Genomic DNA, 19,877 nt, shown 5'->3' on the forward strand with positions numbered 1-19,877 from the left:
ATTAAGCCTGGCAGCGATGGGCATCGGGCCCTGAAGTGAAGCCCGCAGGAAGAAGAGGAAGAGCGTGAAGCTGCAGAGCTGGCCGCTGTGGTCACCAGACAAGTTATAATACAAACGCAGGGTATGACGGGCGATGGGACAAGAGGGAGACACCTTACCCATAATCCTCATACGTTACGCCAGTTAATTAACTTTCACCTTCTCATTCCCGAAGCCTCGGGAATGCGGAGCACTTTTATTTATTGCTTTATTCTAGACTTATTCTTTATGTCACGGGTTATACACCGGCATATGGGCATAACGTGGCACCCGGAGTTGGAGGGATATATTAAGGCGTATAATATACCGCGTCTCACGATCGATATGATCGATTGTTTCTTCAACATGCTCCCCGTTTCGCCTCGACGTCAACGAGGATCATTTATAATTGTCGGACGTTTCTTTTTCTTTTTTTTTTTCTTTGCAATCCTTTCTCCGCCTCAATTGATGCTTCTTACAGCATGTATACTTTTTTTAAATTTCTTTATAACATACAACGTTTTAAGCGATTGATCTGTTCGTGAAGTAAATTTCATTAGTCACGTATGTACAATAACAGAAATATACAATAGATTATTATTGATTAGAACTTGAAGAAACGTTTTCTTTACCGCGGGAAAAAATCTCGTTTTGCGCAATGAAATATTATAAATTTATGTCAATACGAGAGTCAGTGAGCTGAATGAACATTCGCGTGTATGTATAAGCAGATAAATTGTCTATTTCAGGTTATTACGTTACACGAATGAATTTCATTTCTATTAGTCTATCCAGCTGTATTTTTATTTATGGTTAAAGTAGGTACAATTTGAAGAAGCTTGAACGTTTACCATCCACAGTGACCAAATCGTACCTATACATCGATAAATTGAAAATGAGTATATTCAAGTGTAAGTGGTTCGTCGAAGCAAGATGCATACAAATCTTATTGCGGTGCAGGAACGGCTCAAAGGTACTTCATTGCAGTTATTTATACGGGAATGTAATGCGAAGCTATTAACTTTCTACGTGTGTACGAAAGTGCGTACACGCATACACGCCTCATTGCCCTGATCATTTTGAAGATAATGGGTCGCTAAGTTCGCATCACTGGCAGGCACTGGAAATGCGTACCTATAGATACTCCAGTTATATTATATTGCCGGTTTGCACAAACGTGCGTAGGGCTTCGAAGCACGCGTGCAGAAGCGCATGGATGACCAGTTGCGAAAGTCTAGGTGCCTACACATATGCTTTAGGTACCTGTGTAAATTGCCCCATGGTTTGCAGAGTTGTATCAATCCGGTTGCGTGAATAATTGCAAGGTGAGTTGTGCGTGTGAGTTAGCTGCATGCGCGTCATCTCGATACAGCCAATTCTATCGAAATCGCTATCACGGTGATACGGTAATGGGGTGTAGCAACATCAGCATGGTGATGTAACGCATTGCGGATCCAGATCGCACCGCCTCTTCGTTATTTCATTTCGATTAGATGAAAGGCGGTACCAGTGGCATACACACAACTAGTTTTCAAGGTGAGATGGAAAAATTGTCTCCATTCTTAAACCGGAAATACTGTCGATAAATCAAGCCCACTTCTTCTGCGAAGAACTTCTTTCTCTTTGATGGTTTCAGACGATTTCCGCTAAGTCCACATCGTTTTACGTTATGTCACGAAACTTTGACAGACAGACTTTTTATTTTTACTTTGATGAAAGATCCTCGTGATGATTTCACGAAATTTCGAAAGTCAAATACGCGATTTTTGCGAATGCGTAATGAAAGGGCATTCCTCCGGTATGTTTATGTACTTACGAAACCGGCAGCATGCTGTTTCTCGGCAGTCCCGCCTAATGGTCTGTCTATCCTAACTGTATGAAAGCGAGCTTCATACACGATTCTGCACGAGTATTGAACGTCTGACTGATACCTGTTATACCTGTACGCTATTTGCTAAGACACGTTTCTTCGACCGAGTATAAAATGTGTATCGTAGACTTAAAATGCGAGAGAGCTGCGCTCATGGGCTCCAAATAGGGCAAAGGTAGTGAAGTCATGAAGTAGGAAACCCGGACCGTTACAAAGATAATGGTAGAATGTGCAGGCATGCGGGATCAAAAGTTTATCAACTATGAACCAGGCTCGATTTCCAACTTTGCAGACGAAATGAAATAAATACAAATGAATATTAATTAAGCATAAACGAGTCCGCGCTCGTTCCAGTTTTCTTATTACACTTTCCATTGTTTTAAGCGTTGAAATTTACGACGTCATTGTGAGTGTAGGTAATACCAGTTTTACGATCAGGAAGAATAAATGGATTAATAGTTACTAAAATCTATCATCAAACGTAGCTGTTACCCAATTTTACGTTCATCTGAATACTTCCTATTTTCAATAAATTTCTTTCCCACGGGAGAAATGTTACTGAAACATATTTTACTGTCTAAGACGAAAAGATACTCTCTAAACAATTTACCGACCAAACACGAACGAATCGAGATAGCTATCCAAGTATACCGCATTAACTTTCACTATTCCGCCGGAGTGATAAATCTTTAAAAATTGAAGTGAATTCATTAATGTATATTTCGAACAAGCTTACGCAACTCTAAGCATCGTTCACTGACACTGAAATAAATTTCCGTACAACTGTTTTAGACCGATTTGAAAACGAATATATTTGTTAACGAACACGGAATAACATCGTTAGCATAAGTAAACAAACATACCTTTATCAGTCAGCGATTCAGTGCAAAAATACGATTTAGAATATTGACGAAATGATATTCCAAGTCCGGGAGCGAGTGAATTTTTATTCTCAATACGGCAGCACATCTAGTTTATATCGGTGTTTTATCTGAGGTTAAACTACCGTTGCCGAAAAGTTTAGAGGCGAGGAAAATTAATGTCGGGAATAATATGAGGGGCTTAATACTCACCAGGCGAAACTCCAGGGTCCAGGACAAAGACGCTGGTTCCGGCGAGAAGGACGCCCTCTTCACCGGCGACACTTTGTCCAGCATTGGGCTGTAGGCCACCCTTGACAGAGTCCGGTGGATCTCCATCGCAGACCGGAATTCCGCAACTACCTGTAACAGCGAGACGATGTTTTTCTTTTTTCATTCAAGCCGTTGATACGCATAGGCGTCGTTCAGGCTCCCACACCGAAGGAAAAATTGACACTGTATTCCCATAGTCTAGTTTCATTCGACAAAGTATTACGTGCGAAAGTAATACGCGAGTCTCGGCTATCACAATCGTTCGTTTCCTCGGGGAGGGAGATCCTAGTTACATATACGTAAACACGTATGCGTATATACGTTTAGTACGGTCCCTTGTAAGCCTCGGGAGCAAACGGATCTAAAATCGGAATAGCAGTCGGCTAACGGGCGAAACTAGCGTGTCTAAATCCTGATAAATAGAAATTAATGCGTCTATGAATGTCTTGCCCTCCGGCTCCAGGTAATATCACCCGGTGTACCAGTCGCCGTAAATACGGGTTTATGGGATAGCGTTGTCAAGCTGCCCCCCGGCTCGCTATCTGCTATTCTGAATACAATGCCTAGCGCTCCCGTCGTTGCAGCCACCTTACGGCTGGCGATGAATAAAAATATTTTACTCTCGCCTATTGGCTCTCGAGATGTTATACGGATTATCATTTCACGAACAGCGATTCTGCGGCTCTGCCCGAGCTTGGGTCACGATCGACGATCGACTCGAGCTTGATGTACCGGAAGTTCATGGGTCAGAGCGTTTTTCAGGAGAGGCAGAAAACACGAGGGGATCTGGAGGAGATGGTGCCTGGTGAAATGAACCTGACGATTGTTCAGAGCGTTCGCAAACAGTGTATATCGTACGTTAATTTTCGGGGGGTGACATTCCTCTGTGCAATTTGTTGCCCATTTCGACGAATCACCGCGTTTTTCGAATCCTGTTGTGCAGGTTTTTGAGGTTACTGAAGACGTGGATCGCGTTATACGAATTAAACTTACCCTTGCAGACGGATATACTGCACTGAAAGTGAACCTGCGGACTGTCGAGGAACCGGAACATGGAGAAAAGAGTGGCGTCGGCGAATCCCGTGCTGGGATCGTAGACGAATTTCGTCATGACTTGACCGTTCACCGGGCATCTGTAAACAGACAGAGGAAAAAGGTGCAGTGAGTAGTACCGACACAATTGTAGGTGCAAGTGCAAACTACTCTGGAAAGTAAATCTTCCCGCGGGAAAGAGTTAGGGTTCCAGATAGAGGACGCGTGTACTTGAGACACAATAATTCATTGTTCAATGCAGTTGTGTTTCACTCAATGCGTTTACTGCGATGCTGATCTACAGGCATTAAAATTTCTATCCGTTTTACAGCCCTGGCGGTTTTACGTTTACTGGAACAAGGAAAGAGAGGAAAAAAAAACACATGGAAGAAGGCCTCGGACTGCTAATAAGGATTGAAAATATCGCGTTGCCGTATCTGTTTCCTTCTATACCGATGGTGAAAAAGTGAATCTAAAATCTAAATCAGACCCGTTCGTAGGTGACTTTCTACGCCGCGGAGCGTTAAACGATTCTTGGCACGCAGGGCGGAGCCGTAGGAAGCTGCCTTGACACGCATGCATTCAACCGTGTAGGCATAGTGTTCTCTACATACATATCGTATTATACGCACACGCGTCGAGTGTCGCGTCATGTGTTGTCTGAGCCCACGCGTGGATCGCGCCGCAATGCCTGTTTGCTTCTCTGTTTGGATAGTTGTTGTTCGCAGGCGTTTAGAGGGAACTAAACGCGACGATCGGTAGTGGAGTGACGATTCAAATTTCGAACGCCTATTCTAAGAGACAATCGATTCCTCCGTGCACTTACCCCTTTTCGTCGATCAGAGGCACGCTGCTGTTACGTTTGTTGAATGCGAAACACGACTTGACCCGGATACCGTACATTCCTGAAACAGAGAAAGAAGAGGCAGACGTTATACGTTTTCTGTGTACTTTCAGAGACGTACAGCGTTCGTAGGTTTGACCAAGTTTTAACAATCTGCACACGTCGCGATGGTCCCTAGCTTGCACATGAGTTATGCAAAGTGTAGTTACGTATGTGTGGGTACAGTGACGTAATCAGCACGCTCGCTGACCAAGTATGGTAATTATTTGACAAAAAATTACGTTACAGGATGTGTTTTGCCGCCCGCATGTGTATGCGCACGAGTATGACCCATAGAAGGTGTTACATAATCTATCAAATCGTTTCATGTGTAATGTACGTGTAAATTTGCAAGGTCGTGCCAGCAGAGCCCTGGCTATATACAAAAGAGCACATGTTAAAAAGTTGTTTTGGTAGATCTACAACTCGTGCTTAGCGAACCAAGGTGTAAATTTGAAATTGCAATAAACTTGAACAGTGCCATACAAACCGTCTGGTCGTGATATCTCTGCTCTCAGCGTGTAGTTGTGACTATAGATCGTCTCCTGCACACGGTGTCCTCTGTCAAGGATCCGGAGAGAAACCAGGGAAGTTTCATTCCTAGACAAAAAGGCTTATAGTTACACGTGGCGCAGTCTCAGAGTAAACTTAGCATTGTTCTTCGAATAATCCTTAACGTTGATCGCTCTTTGCAGTACTTATTAACAATGGAGTCATTCCACGTCCGGAAAGATAAAAATGTTACCATGACCTTACCGATTTCGACCACATTTTGCACACTTGTTCATGGTAACATTTGTGTCTTTCTTGTGGTGGAATGACTCAATGTGAAATTTGTGTCCCTAAACAGTTCTCGAAAACATTATCAGCGAACTAGAGCAGCGAGTAAGGTCGTCTCGTATTCTCGACTTTTCATCGTGGCGTGCATTGGGTAAGACGAAATGATCTGCTCCGAGAAGATCCATTAGTGGCGCGAAAGGGAATTTCTAACGAAGCGGCTCACCTCCGTGACGTAAGTTTATTCGACGTGAATCATTAAGGAGACTTTGAAGGCTGCAAAGCGCATTCTCCGCTTGCGCTTCTCTGACATCACAACGATGTAAGAACAGTGTGTTTATTTCACCGACGTTCACCGTCCGAAAGAGTAAATGGAATATTGTGAACGTCGGCGGTATGCGAGAAAGTGGACGATATCGAGTAATTAATCAGCAATGACATGAATGCCGCAGATAAGAGAGCACGTTGGAATAAATTATATGTCCGTTGACTCACTTTGCGTTCTTAAAACCCGCTTTGCCGCAGGTAATGACGTAGAACTTGTCGTTGGCGAGTTCAAGCGTTTTATGAATCCGGACGGCAATTGGCACCGATCTCTCTTCTTCGGTTTTCTGGCAAAATGAAACAGAAGGAGAATAATCATATTGCTAGTCTTCGATTCATCGGTACCTTTCGCTTTCACTGGCAAAAGTCTTTCAACCGTATACGACACTCTTATAAAAAGTATCTCACGTTGTTGACGAGGACCCCGCAATAATCGGGAGCACCTGGAGGTGCAAGAAGATTGATTCCCAGGGTGACGTGGTTGGTCCCGTTGCCGAGGACCATGCATTGGGGTGTCCGGTGGTCCTTGGCGTGCAACGCCCCGATGAAACTCTGGTTGACGTTCATCCGGATCGTCATGTAGCCGTCCTTGCATGTCGCCGTCACCGTCGGCTGAAACTCCGTATCAACCAGCTGACCACTGACCTGGAACCGAGTAAACAAAGCCATTGCTGTAATTACCCTCTGTCAAATTACGCCCGACTATTGGCAGTGTGTGAAGCGGGCTTTTGTACTGAACTACAGTTAGCCATTACCGTTCTTCGCGTAAAATTGTTTTCAAAAAATTCCGAGGCACCGTGCGGATGGTGGCAGATGATAGTTTCCGCCTCGTCTGAAGTATCGATAGACGAGTATGCCAGGTTAATTTATTAGAACCAGTCGCGATAAATCGACGGGAATCGAGTATTCTGGAACGAATGAAACGTCCATCGACAATAAGAAGCTGCTGTTGCTGCGACCACCGAGTACCCTCCTGTTATTCATTACAGGACCGTCTGCAACGGTGTCTATTTGCATGACAAATAGCCACTATACGACGGTTATGCATGAAAGATTGGTCACAAAACGTCGAAAGGATGGCTATTTGTGTCCTGCGGACCCTTGGCCGTCCGTACAGGCGGAGACCTCCATTTGGATGCAGATCACCTGCGATCCATGCATATTACGCCCTCCTTACGCGTCTTTCCAAGGGCCTGTTCGAGTGTGGATTCCTTGGGACCCTCGTCGCTGGATAGGACTCTCCTCACGAAAGCTCCTCATCGAAGATGTCGCGTGAAAAGACGACGATGACGACGATGACGATCTTGAGCCCCAACGAAGAGAAACGCGGCGTCTCGCGACGCTCGCGGCATCCGATTTCGTCGATATCCTCGTGGTCTGCAGCGTTAAACGTCCGCACATGTACCGCGTGCCTCGGGGATGATAAACTGGAGCTGGTGCTACCGGTCAGTCGCGTGCAGCGTCAGATGTAAACCCACAAGTGCTCTCGGCGCGAAGACGTTATCTCTACGGATATCTTCGCGCATCTCGGCGTCGCGGGTAAAACCGGTTTCGGGTACCTGAAGCCCGTTCAATTTTGATTCCCGCACCGATAGCGTCATGTCCGTCGAGTTTGGCACCGCGGATAATTAACCAAGTTTTTATTGCTCGGACGGGGTTCGGCTACTCCTAATCCCTGTTCTCTGATTGATTATCTGCGCGCTCCCGGTCCGCACCCTCCGTATCTTTCGCCTCCCATAGCTCGTCGTTCGGAGCCCTGGGCGTCCGAACATCGCGACGATCGCTGTGTTCAGCTCGACTATCTAAGGCCCTTGCAACAAAGGGACACGTGGCCTCTCTCGCCAGGGGATAAGCAATGTTGGATTTAGGGGTGTTAAATTAGTTTACAGCTAGATTAGAATGATTTAGGATGCGTTAGGTTAGGTTGAGTGGGTTAGGGTTTCCATGGTTGTTTCGCTGAATTATTCACTACCGGGCAAATGAACGGGCATTACGATTGTGCGGGGTTCATTTACCGAGATAATTCGATTCTTGCTCATAATTTAGCCGTCCTGTACATCCGGCAGCGCTGTGATTTGGCGGTCTTTTACACGCGCGGTATAATTTTTTTTTATACCAGCATCCGGTGTTCCTGTTTATCTCGTTCGGCCGGCAGAAGCCCGTGGTCAGCGGATATAATTTGTCCCCGCGAAGCGGTTTACGTTCCCCGTATAATATCGCCCACAATCAACCGCTGTATAATATATAACTCGCAAATAGGTGGGCAGACGCTTAAAGCAAATTGCATCCACGCGGGCACGCGTACACAAAGGGTTGCGGTGTTGGCGTGGGCTGCACCTTGAACAATCCCAGATGATACTGCAAATACGATTTTTCACGCCTTGTATGGAAGTCGACGTTTTTTTTTTTTTTTTACGAGACATTTTTGTAAACAAAGAAGCGCTCAGGTCTCGTCTCGGACATGCGGCTGCCTTGACCACAGGCACAATTATCGCGGCTGATTCTACAGGTGAGCTCAATTCTCACTCGACTCGCAAATGAGACAAAATTACCCTGCCTACACAAAGGGTGTTCCTGAACTGCTGGACTTGGGCGGGTCTTCTTTTAGAGAACAAGTCACGGGATCGTCGTTAAGTACGCTGCAGGGCTGCACTTAACGCGTCTTTGGTCGCATTCTTAATCCTTCGTCCCAGATACCGTATCTTTTAGATTTATGGATGCACTGAAAGGCTGCTGGAGTAACTCAACCCTGAGGGACTTGGAAATACCTTCATCGAAGCAGAAATATCGATAAAATTGAATGATTCAACGCACAAACTTAGCATAGAATATGAAAAAAGGAACGATATCGAACTGTAAGATGTCTGCAGACATTCTCGAGGTCGATAAATTTTCAACACAGAAAAGTACCTACACCAAAAGTTTAGTTTCTCAGAAGGTGAAATCATAAACCGTGCCTCTGCACGATATGCCGTGTTCGTATAAAGGCGATTCAAGTTCCTGAAAGCCGATACCAAGCGGTCCCATGAATATACGATGCCAAGGTTGCAGCCTTTGGTAAATAATATCCGGCTGAATCATGTGCAAACTAAATGTGCCTATATTTGGCCCCCCAGTTAGGCCGCGGCGGTCATATTTCCGCGTATCTTTCGATCGATCAGTTACTTATGAAAACTCATAAAAATAGGAAGAACTTTCGTTATCGAAATGTCGTCGGCAGCAGCCTGACACTTGCATGTGCGTAACTTGCACGTCGGTTTACGCGTTCTTGGACCGCACAGAGTGATGTGTGAACACCCAGTATATGCTCACGCAATTCAGTACTGTCAGAGTATCCGTCTGAAGCACGGCCGGCTTTACTTGGCTCGATTCTCGGGCAGACCGGTCCGAGCGGCAGCTGTCAACCCACGCGAACTTTCAGTTTCAGGCGTTCCGGGCCCACTCTTTCTCCTTGGCAATTTATCAGGAATGTTTTCTGTCCCAGAACAGAACACACCGAGCCTTCTCCGTCGCTGGGCTGGTCTTCGGCTCGGGTTTTGCCCGATGTCTGAGAGCGCAGACTCCCCAACCGTTTCCTCTTAACTGAAAAAAGAGGATCTTGAACTGCAGCGGATCGAATGATCTTTCGAGGAACGAGCTGCCGTGTTTCGTGAAGCCTCGAATTCTCCGAGGCTCTGGGTGTACCCGTACCATCTTCTCTTCGGCTTATCGTCTCCGTGCATTGAAGATTCCTCGAAAGGTTTACCGTCCCTTCGTTTTATTTCCTAAATGCGAGTATACAGGCATACTAAAACCGGTACAGACCGAGAAGGTCCTAAAGCTGATAACTTCCAACTTAAAGAATCACCCAAGCGCAGAATCAGGCAGAAACTGATAAGGAAAATTGTTACACTACATGCACACTGCATAACTGTGTACAGAATTTACTGCAGTGGTTATGAAACGGAAACAATGCACTCGGAGACTTGGCGAGTTGGGACAAAACTGTCTGGTGATAAAATAAATGGGCGGTGAGTCCTTGCACGCACATGCAGGAGTAGAACGCGTACGCCCAGGTTGACTCATTCTTTCGAACCAACTCCAATAAATTTGTACCAGTCGAACGGGTAGGTGCATACAACGGAGCCCCAGCGATAATGCATCGGAGCGTGGTGAATTCGATTGACGTAAGGATTAGCTTGAGGCTTCGAATTCCTCGGCGTAATGATCGGCCAAAGAGAAGCACAAGAGGACGCCGCTATTACCTTTCCGGCAAATTCTCCGATAGCCCAACTACCGATCGCGTGGGTCGCCTGCATCATGCACAACTCGGGCCGTGTGTAGGCATGTATTTCAGGAATGCGTGCACCGACCAACGATTGCTGATCTTGCTGAGCAGCCCATGGACACCGCGCCTCTACCTCACCATCGACATAAACCACGGACTCGTTCGACAATTGACCACGTAACCCTGCTGGATTCCGAACTCAGGAGAGCCGGTATCCTACATCGAGCCCTGGTTCCGGTTCACTCCACCATTTTTACTTTGTTTCAGATACAAAGGTGCGGAATATCTGAACTAGGGAAAAGTTTCGCGGAATTATCGCGGGCTGGGTAGATATTCGTCGACAATTTTTTCTTTTGCTATTTTGCAGAGAATGTCGTTCCAGCGCGGTGCAACATTTCACAACCATGTCAGGGTAACACGAAACCCTGCTTTCCCAAGGTCGCTATGAAGGATAGGATTTAAAATCGTCGGAGCATTTATGTTTTTATTTTTTCTTTAAGTCAAAAATTTAACCATGAATAGTCGTTGTTCCGTACAACGTTCTGTGAAATTTAGTAACCCTTAAACACGATCTCCTAAGAAGTTCGTACGGATTATATATTTCCAGTCCAAAGCACCTTATTTCGCTTGGTTTTCGTGGATTCAGGTAGTTCGCGTTTGCCTCATTTGCAATCATTAATACAAACTAATAGAACAAGCAGCTTCATCACGTCACTACGAAAAGGCCTACAGGGGATAACTGCATCCGGGTTATCCAAGCAGCATCAGCGGCAGCCCGTAGAAGATGATTCTTTAGCCCCAAGGCGTGCGAGCCGTCAAGTTTTCAGGAATTAAATCAGCTTCTTTTCCTCCGTTGACAAACGGATTAGTTAATGGGCTGACATAATTCACGGACTTATTTGTCCCGGAGGAAAGTCCCGTGGCATTGAGTTGTGCTTCACGGTGCATCTCGGCGCAGACGTTGAGGAGAACATCAGGTACCACTGGCATCGGATGCATACATGGGTATGCACAGAGATACTTAGGGACCGACCGGTTCGCTCAATCCGACATAGCGGCTCGCGCATTTGTCACGGTGTAGGGATCATAACTCGCCAAGGATGATTCTGATTGGGCCAGTCCGAGAAGAGTAATGTGCGGAGGATAGAGCCCGGGTCTATCCGCAACGTCCATCGCTCGGTTAACTGTATCTCGGGCGCATGCGTTATATGCCTGTTCGACTTTAATCGCTTTCGCCGATATCGCTTTGTTTTTTGCACAACTTGTTCGATCGTATCGGGTACCTAATGTACGAGTCGGTATGCGTGTATAAACGATGAAACGCTGCCAGGCAAATACCTTATATACAATGCGCGACATTGGCAACCGCTGAAGCAGTTGCAGCTAGCGATCGAACGCGCGAAACTTTTTATTTATATAGGTCACGCTGATAAATTCGTGCGATTTAATTTGACATGCGTGTAAAATTATTGGACAACGTACCGCGCATGATCCATGCATCGTACACGTATGTGGGTATCACCGTTCACGTACCAACTTGTACAGGCAAATCCTATTCCCTCTGGTTATAATACGGCGCGCGACGCGGTGCTCGTTGATCATTTATACTCGCGTAGCTCCTGCCAGAATGTTCAGTACTCTAGACGTAAGCAGCTTCTTATCAAATATTCCAATGTCACTTGCAATTAGTTATCTGCCAGTGGCTTGAAAGCCTGTAATTCATGCATATGAATAATCTACGTCGAAGTTGTAATGCTAGATTCTGTCTGGTTTGAAACCATTTTTATGTTCACGAAGAAATATTTAACGGCTACATTCTAACCCCAAGTCTGTACGTAATGTTAGCAGAGACATATTAGGGCTTAGGTGCTAATGGGGGTTACTGAACAATTCTTTGTATAATGTGTATATTTGCACCCCAATTCACGAACACGAACTGAATATTTCTTGCTTGAAAAAAGTATGCGGATTCCTTGGATTTTGTCGGTGTAATTTTTGAACGCGTTGTCCGATCGACTTGGCACTATTTCACGGAGAGCGTATAAAGCACTTATTGATTATGGCGTTTGTCAAATTCAGTTAATATTTCTTATAAATTTATAAGATCGAGCCAGGACAGGAATGAATGTAATGAATTTTCTTTTTTTTTTACAAAAAAGCTGAGCACGATACCTAATTCATTTGCGTCTTGATTAATTTCCGAAATGTTTCTTGTCTCGGTACTTTTTTCCAGTGTTCTGCTATCACATTTATTTCCCGTCCACAGATGAGTACGAATAAGAAGTTTTCTGATTAAAAGAACTCAGCACCTAAATGCTGAGAGCCCTATAATTATGTCAATACTCGTGGTTGGGTTCTCGACAGGGCTGTGCTAATATTATCCACGTACCTCAAGCATACAGAGATTGAGGATAATTTTACGCTCAGTCTGCTCTCGCCTTTACTCTTGCTAAAGGAACCGCAAACAGACTTGATCCTTCACTTTAATTTTGGAAAGAAAACGAAGAAAGCGTCGTTTCGGTCGAGGATCGTCGGTACAGGGTTGTTAAACTGTTTGGGGCGCGGAGAGGTCGAGAAAACCGCCGTTCGCGAAGAGAGAGCGCCGGATTCGAGGTTGTATAATAAACGGGTAACACATAGGATGCATTTAAGGGCGTCGTGGAGGTTATATTCTTGTTCGTGGGTAAAAGACGCGGACGAAACGCGCGGTTTCAGATTTGGCGGATCGTAAAAAAGAGAGGATACGAATGGCGGCTCGTATGTAACGGGGGAAAAGAACCAAAGGCCGCAGACAGGAAGGGTCAACAACACGGTGGTCGGCGATTCGGGGATCTTGGTGCCCTCGGGCTTCGAATGCTTTCTCGGAGAAGTTCGGTGCAGCAGCAGGTACTCGTCGATCGGGTAACAGCCTGTTGCAATCCCGTAGTCGAGATAACTTGCGGCTGTAACGAGATAAGCGCCCGGATCTCCTTTCGACCAATAACTAACCGAGATTAAATTTAAGCCAATTTTCAGCCACCGATCACTCCGCCGCCGGTTCCCGGACCCCCGATTGTTTCACCGTTTACATTAAGTAGGTATCAACCGCGTCGAAGGTTCGTGTTCGATAATTATCTCCGCAGAGGCGCGGGATGAAATCTGCAGATGATCGGAGTTTCCGAAAACCGACCGATTGCATTTGATTAGTGATGCAAGCTCACGTCGTGTCCGAGTAATGCGTCCCATTCTTCGGAGATGGTCATCGACTCGGCGATTTTTATATTTAACAACTTTCGACCGGCTCTCCAGGAATGGCGATACCGGGTTTCGATGCGGGACTGAAAATTCACGAGCCAGCGAAATGTCCTCTGCGTAATTTAAACAGCTCTCTCGTTGGTTGAGACGAGATCCGAGAGCGTGAGATTATAAAAGCCGGACTCGTATAACGCATTTCACGCACACCTCGTAGCTGCCTTGTACATTACGGCGCGGTGTTGAAGAAACGAGTGTCTGCATACTGGGATGCTATAAGCTTTCTTCTTTGGATGTTTTATTTGCTCTTAGAGCTCGTTTCAAACGAGCATCGATAATGTATCGTTATAGTCGTTCAATCACGAGTAAAAGGTTTGATTCGACTTTTGAACCACCGCCATCGTCAAACATCGAAGAGCTCAGCTGTTGGTTCTGAGGATATGCGGGATTAAGCAATCTTTTTATTCGAAAGGCAATACCTCATAAATCGTAACTCGGGTATTTGATTGATATATTTATATGGGGGCAGGTGAGGAGATGAATTACTCACAATCTTCTCGGCCCATCTTCTGCAATGACGCCGCGGTCAGTTCGATCACACGAAAATAGAAAAACCGCGTAGCGTTCAATCAATTTGTCGATGGATTGTCACATACGTCCGTTTCCGAAGCGTGTTGCCTAGAGAAATCGAGGCGTTAGCCGAAATTCAAGATTTCAGAGATTCGGATGTAATGTAAATAAGAGTTTAATAGACATATGGAAATTTAAAAAAATTGTAAACACGATTTCCATACGCGACAAAATTTTAACAAAAAATTTCAACGAATTTCAAAAGACTCCAAGACTAATCAAAAGATTTCGCATACTTTGTTTTTCGAACGTTGAGAAGCGTTCCAGATTGTTTTCAGATGTTTTTTACCCTACCTAACACCCCCCGAGCTCTTCAAATAATGATATTTCAACAGTTATTGCGACATTTCTGAATATTATGAAGAAAATTACATAATTTCTGTAGCCAAAATCAAAAATGTCCTAAATAAAAATCAAAGCGGGCAAGTAAAACGCTAATTTTTGATTCATTTTTCAGCCAATTAATAATTTTTTTCAAGTCGTTTTAATATTGTTTTGAATTTTCAGCATTCAACATATCATTCCTGATACAACAACTATCACGGAATTTTAATCAAAATTCAAAAATTTGAGATCCACATAACTCAAACACATAATTTAGAATTGAGAATAGCTTTGTAATTTTATTAAAAATTTATAGATAATTGTTATATTAGGATACATATGTTGAAACCTGAAAAATACAAATAAAAAAATCAAATTATTAATTAGATGAAAAATTATAATAAAGTTACTGCATTGCCTGCCCACCTTGATTTTGGTTGGGGTATTTTTGATTTCCTCTACAAGAATCGTGTAATTTTCTTTATAATATTGAGAAATGTCGCAGTAACAATTAAAATATTATCATTTTAAGACCTCTGGGGGCGTCAGGGGGGTTGGAAAAATCTGTAATACTTTTCATTGTTGGAACAACAATATAATAATCGCGGACTAAGTCCAATCAGCGACTGATGGTCAGACCGTAGTCGAATTGACGTGGAATGCCCCCTGTGCGCAGGTATAGCCAGGCCGCATGTAAGAATCCTCGTAAATTCGATGCAGGATTATACGGGTACATTAATAGAAAATAATGCGGAAGGAGGAAGGCTTGCGGGATGTTAAGCAGCCCTAGCTGTCACTCGGTAGTATCAGCTTTAAAAGCACGCAGGTTGCAGCCGCGGCGAAGCGTTTCACTTCTCTCGCGGTGGTGCTCTTAGCTCGGAGAGGTGACAGCGGCAGCGCATTGTTTCAACGTTCCTTGAGCCAGACGACGCGGCTTCCCAGTTTGCAAGAACATTCAACATACCTGCATGGCCGCGTGCACGTGTGTGTAAGTGTGAGTTTAGGCACGGCAACTTCCGCGCCACCTCATAACTGGAGGCTTACAACCTCGATAGGTGTTCTACGTACGTGTATGTCCATACCGCTGTCGCACATCGTGCTGATTTGTCCGCCACCGACGCGACGCGACATCGTCGGCGTCTCATCGTGAACCGTGAACAACGCATGCTTCTGAAAATTAGTATGCCTCCGAGAGTGAGGTGACGAGATGCCGGCGATGCGGTGGTAACATCATACTTGTTAACTCCTCGCACGCTTGGCTGCGATGTGCTTGAATAACATCCTTCTTCTCGTTCAAGCCTTGCACGAGTAACTCATTTCAATGGCATGCGTATCCCCCGACGTTGTCGGGCGTATACCTAAACACTCGGTCGATTGCTTCGAGGTACCATTTACCAATCTTGTAAGTCAGCGTTCATGACTCCGGATTACACTGCAACAGTACCTCCGACTCTCCGACGATCTTCCGGAGGCCGCCTAAAAGACGTTTTTCCCCATTTTAAGCCGTCTTCTCGGGAAATCTTGGAAAGTACTCGGGCAGTGCTGCGTTTAAACTCACGAGGGTCGTCAGAGCGAAGCGATAGAGCTTTTGCAGGAAGCGAGTTTGTTGCGTGATTCAAATTGCGAGAGGCTTCTTGGACACTTCCAAGTCCAGCATTGAGACATTCAATTGACGAACATTCGAGCAACGCTATTATATGATTCCACCAACGCTGATGAGATAGTGTTTGACACGGAGGTGCGAACAGAGCTTGGGGGCGCCAGTTGCTCGTGTGCTTGGTGTAAGGGTACGTTAGCGAAGGTTCAGCTTGCCGCAGAGCTATTGTCTTTTAAAACAAAACCGGCAGGTCTACACGTGTTGGAAACGTTGAACGGCACCTTCGGTACCTAACAATGGTTATCCCTCGGAGCTGATCCCTTTGGACAATTCGTTATATACGTACAAGTTCTGTGCTCTCTTCGTGATTCAATGCTGTTGCGAGGACGAGATTTAGTCGGATGTTAGCCGGATTTTGTATTCGGCGGAGAAAGCTCGCCGGTTTAATCCGTTAACTGGGGGGCCATTAAGTAATTAGACGGTTATACAGGCGATGCTATCGTTTCATAATACATAGCCATCGGCTGATCCTCGTTTGCTTGCTAACGTTTCGAGCAAAAATTTATCGTCTCAGTGGCAGCATCGCAGCCCTTGCTTGATCTCCAGAATGTTATCTACTTGGTTTCATCCGGTGCGTGCAGAGCGTAACAGTGACCTCGTAAGCGGAATGACAATGGCCTAGTTTACATCGGTATGAAAATCGTAGGAAACCGGGTAGACAATGTGGCCCAAGCATTCGTATACGCCTGCTCCGTATGTACCAACGTTTTAGCTACGTAACGTTATATCTAGTTTGCTATTCTATTGTCTGCAACGCGCCTGCGGTGTGTTTATACGACTGTGAATGCCGTGCACTGAATCGTTGTAAGAGGCAAGTTCAACCGTTTTGTACGACGCGCGGAATTAGTCGTTAGATTTTCACTTCGAGATCAACGACCTTCGTATTTTGCGAAGTTTTCGTTTCGTCGAGCATCGATTTGTCTGATCTGTGCTACCTGGTGTTAAGGGGCTGTCTTGGTCGATTTCGACGTTGACGTATACATCTCCAAATACCGAATTCCACGTATCTCAAAAGCTGAAACGGGCTTAACAGACCCATTCTATACACAATTCTGAACAAAGACATTCCAAGACATTTTCATTTGAGGTAGAAATATAAAAATGGCTCGAATTCTACGAAATGGTAATAGTAAATTCGTAGGAATCGGTCCATTTCGTTGTTTCTGCGTCGAATGTAAATGTTTTTGAGTGTTTTTGTTCAGAATTGTATTTAGAATGGGGCTAATAAGCCCTTTTTCGCATTTGAGATATGTGGACTTCGATATTCAGAGATATATACGACAACGTCGAAATCGACCAGGGCACCCCCGTAGGGCAAAAAAAAAAAAAAAAAAAGAAGAAAAATAGAAAAAACAAAGAGTCGGGTGCTACACCAAGTTCTCGGAGCTTATCTGGGAGGATAAAAGCAATAAGAGTGCGAAGCACGTCTTGCAGGTTGGATGGAAGGTTCATCGGGTTGAATCTTTCTAACTGCGGCTAGATTATCAGCTTCGAAATCTTTGAGACGCGGTAAAACCCAAATCGTTTTGAAAGCCAAAAAAAGCAAGTATAGAAATGGAGAGGAAAATAAAAATTTCCTCACATGTTCACTGGGTTGTGAATGTTACGTGACGTCCTCTGCGTGATAGGAATTAATAGCTTTGGCACCATGAGCTGTAAAAAGCCGTTGCGTGCTTGTAATAGCTGGATCGATTACTCCAGCCTAGTAATCGAATGTTTGATTTAGACACTCGACTTGCCAAAATACATTTTTCAATTCACACACTTCACTCTGTAATATCAAAACTAATTGTTTCTATCACAGCTAAGAACATAAGTAAAGCTTTTGCGTTGCGTTATTATTTTTTATTCCTTATTACACCATACGTATGTATTAATGTGACAGGCATTCGATCATCATTTAATTTTTGTTCCTGTCAACAAAACCTGACTTGCAAATCCCACCGCCTATTTCTATTCACAGGATCATTCAGCTCGCACTTTGCAGAAGCCCATTATGTACTTGAAGTATTTTTGATACGGTGCTGCTGCGGCCATATTGATCGATCGGATTTTAGATAAAATCGGATAATATTGCTCCGCGCGCTACTCTGCCAGCCGATCGGTGGGCGATGCGATGAAAATCGAAAAGAGAATGGCCATTGAGAATATTTATCGATGGTATCGGATCGTATTTTACAGATGCCAAACACTCTTATAATATTTTACGCCGCATAGGAGGTGGGGCTCAACATACTTTCATGCGGGTACACGTAAAAAAAAAAAGAAAAAGAAAACGTTAGCCGCTGTGATCGTATAATAAAACAGAATTTAAATTCAATCAGTGCGCAATACTCTGGCCAAATTTCAAAGGTCTCTCAGCGAACGATGCGCTCGGCCTCTACTTTACGGTACGTAATTACTGTTTTTACCTTGAGTGCATTTAACTACGAGAGTCGAGGTCTCGAAGACCTGAACTTCATACTGATTATACATTGTAAGCCCGGTAAACTGCTGCAACGAGTGTAAATCGTGATGAAATAGAGAGAACGAGAGAGAGCGGGAGAGAGAGAGAGAGAGGAAAAGACCATAAATTTCCTTCATTTCTAGAAATTTTTCCAAATACTCCGTTTTGCGGCCCGCGTGCAATTCCGCTTCGCGCTGGAAATGCATATATTCACCTGAAGAAAACGATCAACTATACGAGCAAAAAACGACGCTTCGTAAAATCAGGGCCTTGAGAAATCTCTGTGCTATTCATGCATATTTTGTTCTCACGTTCGTTGAAACAAAACACCGCACTCGGTCGGTTAGCGTACTACGGACCGTATGGGGCAGGAAGTGCTCGATAGTTCGAATACGAAACACGTGGGCACGTGGTAAGCGATGAGGTGAAAGATTAAACCGTATCGTGACAGTGTTAAACCGAGGGCAGGGGATTCATACCTTACAGCATCGGATCTCACGTGGTTTTTTATAAAAACAGCAATTTTTTACGTCACGTCTGCACGACATCGAGCGACGAGTGGTTGGGAACAAGAATTCGAAATCGAGATATCTGTAATCTCTCGCGGATTGATCCCGGAATACCAGAGATCGGTCAGTGTCAACTTTGTGAATAAACACTTTGACTTTTTCCTTGCAAGGTGACGTGGGAGTAATCATTTTTCTCCCGTAGGTTCCCCACACACTCTTCGCTACATGTATAGGTACATAACGTAATACGCAAGGCTGTACGGCTTACCTACGCTCACGCAACACTTTCTGTTCAACCGATCAAGGGTCACTCGGGTCCATTACCGAGTATACGGTCATCGCCTTGGGTCGCTTTCTCCTCGGGAGGATGACGTGTTCGGAGTATTTCATTTTACTTTCATTGAACCAGCTGGCTGGCTCCGTCTGAGAATAATATTTTCTTGATACTCACGTCATACGTCTCATTCGGAGGAGGCTTGTAGAAAGGGGATTAATTCATATCCCAATCTAGAATATTCCGAAGAATTATCACCAAAGGCCAGTGATGATCTCAACTCCGTAATGCAGCGGTACCCGTGACTGAATACACGAATAACATGATAGAAACGCTTGGATTATCGTTACATTCTAGGCACATTCACCGTAATCATCATCGTTCGGACTTCGCATGATAGGAGAATGTCGGCTTTTTTGGATTTTCGCGTCAAATGACGTTGAACGCTGTTCGAGAGAGTCACCCGATAAGATTATATACCGTCAATGGTATACTGTATCCT

The 19,877-nt window shown here is 44.7% G+C and overlaps 1 protein-coding gene across 2 annotated transcripts in view; it reads right to left on the reverse strand.

The window, feature by feature from the left end:
* The window catches only part of LOC107218440, a 37,792-nt gene that overhangs the window by 9,709 nt on the left and 8,206 nt on the right, over positions 1-19,877 (reverse strand). Inside the window, exons 1-7 of one of the 2 annotated variants that reach the window (XM_046737456.1) lie at positions 6,793-6,961; positions 6,446-6,682; positions 6,209-6,324; positions 5,427-5,536; positions 4,880-4,958; positions 4,015-4,154; positions 2,962-3,111 (exon numbers count right to left, since the gene is read on the reverse strand). In XM_046737456.1, coding sequence (XP_046593412.1) covers positions 2,962-3,111; positions 4,015-4,154; positions 4,880-4,958; positions 5,427-5,536; positions 6,209-6,324; positions 6,446-6,616 — 766 coding nt within the window. In that variant the 5' untranslated portion in view covers positions 6,617-6,682; positions 6,793-6,961. Of the gene's footprint in view, positions 1-2,961; positions 3,112-4,014; positions 4,155-4,879; positions 4,959-5,426; positions 5,537-6,208; positions 6,325-6,445; positions 6,683-6,792; positions 6,962-19,877 lie in introns of those variants that run through there. The other variant, XM_015656317.2, reaches the window with a different exon arrangement.

Source organism: Neodiprion lecontei, chromosome 4 (genome assembly GCF_021901455.1).
Source record: "Neodiprion lecontei isolate iyNeoLeco1 chromosome 4, iyNeoLeco1.1, whole genome shotgun sequence".
Taxonomy (NCBI): Eukaryota; Metazoa; Arthropoda; class Insecta; order Hymenoptera; family Diprionidae; genus Neodiprion; species Neodiprion lecontei.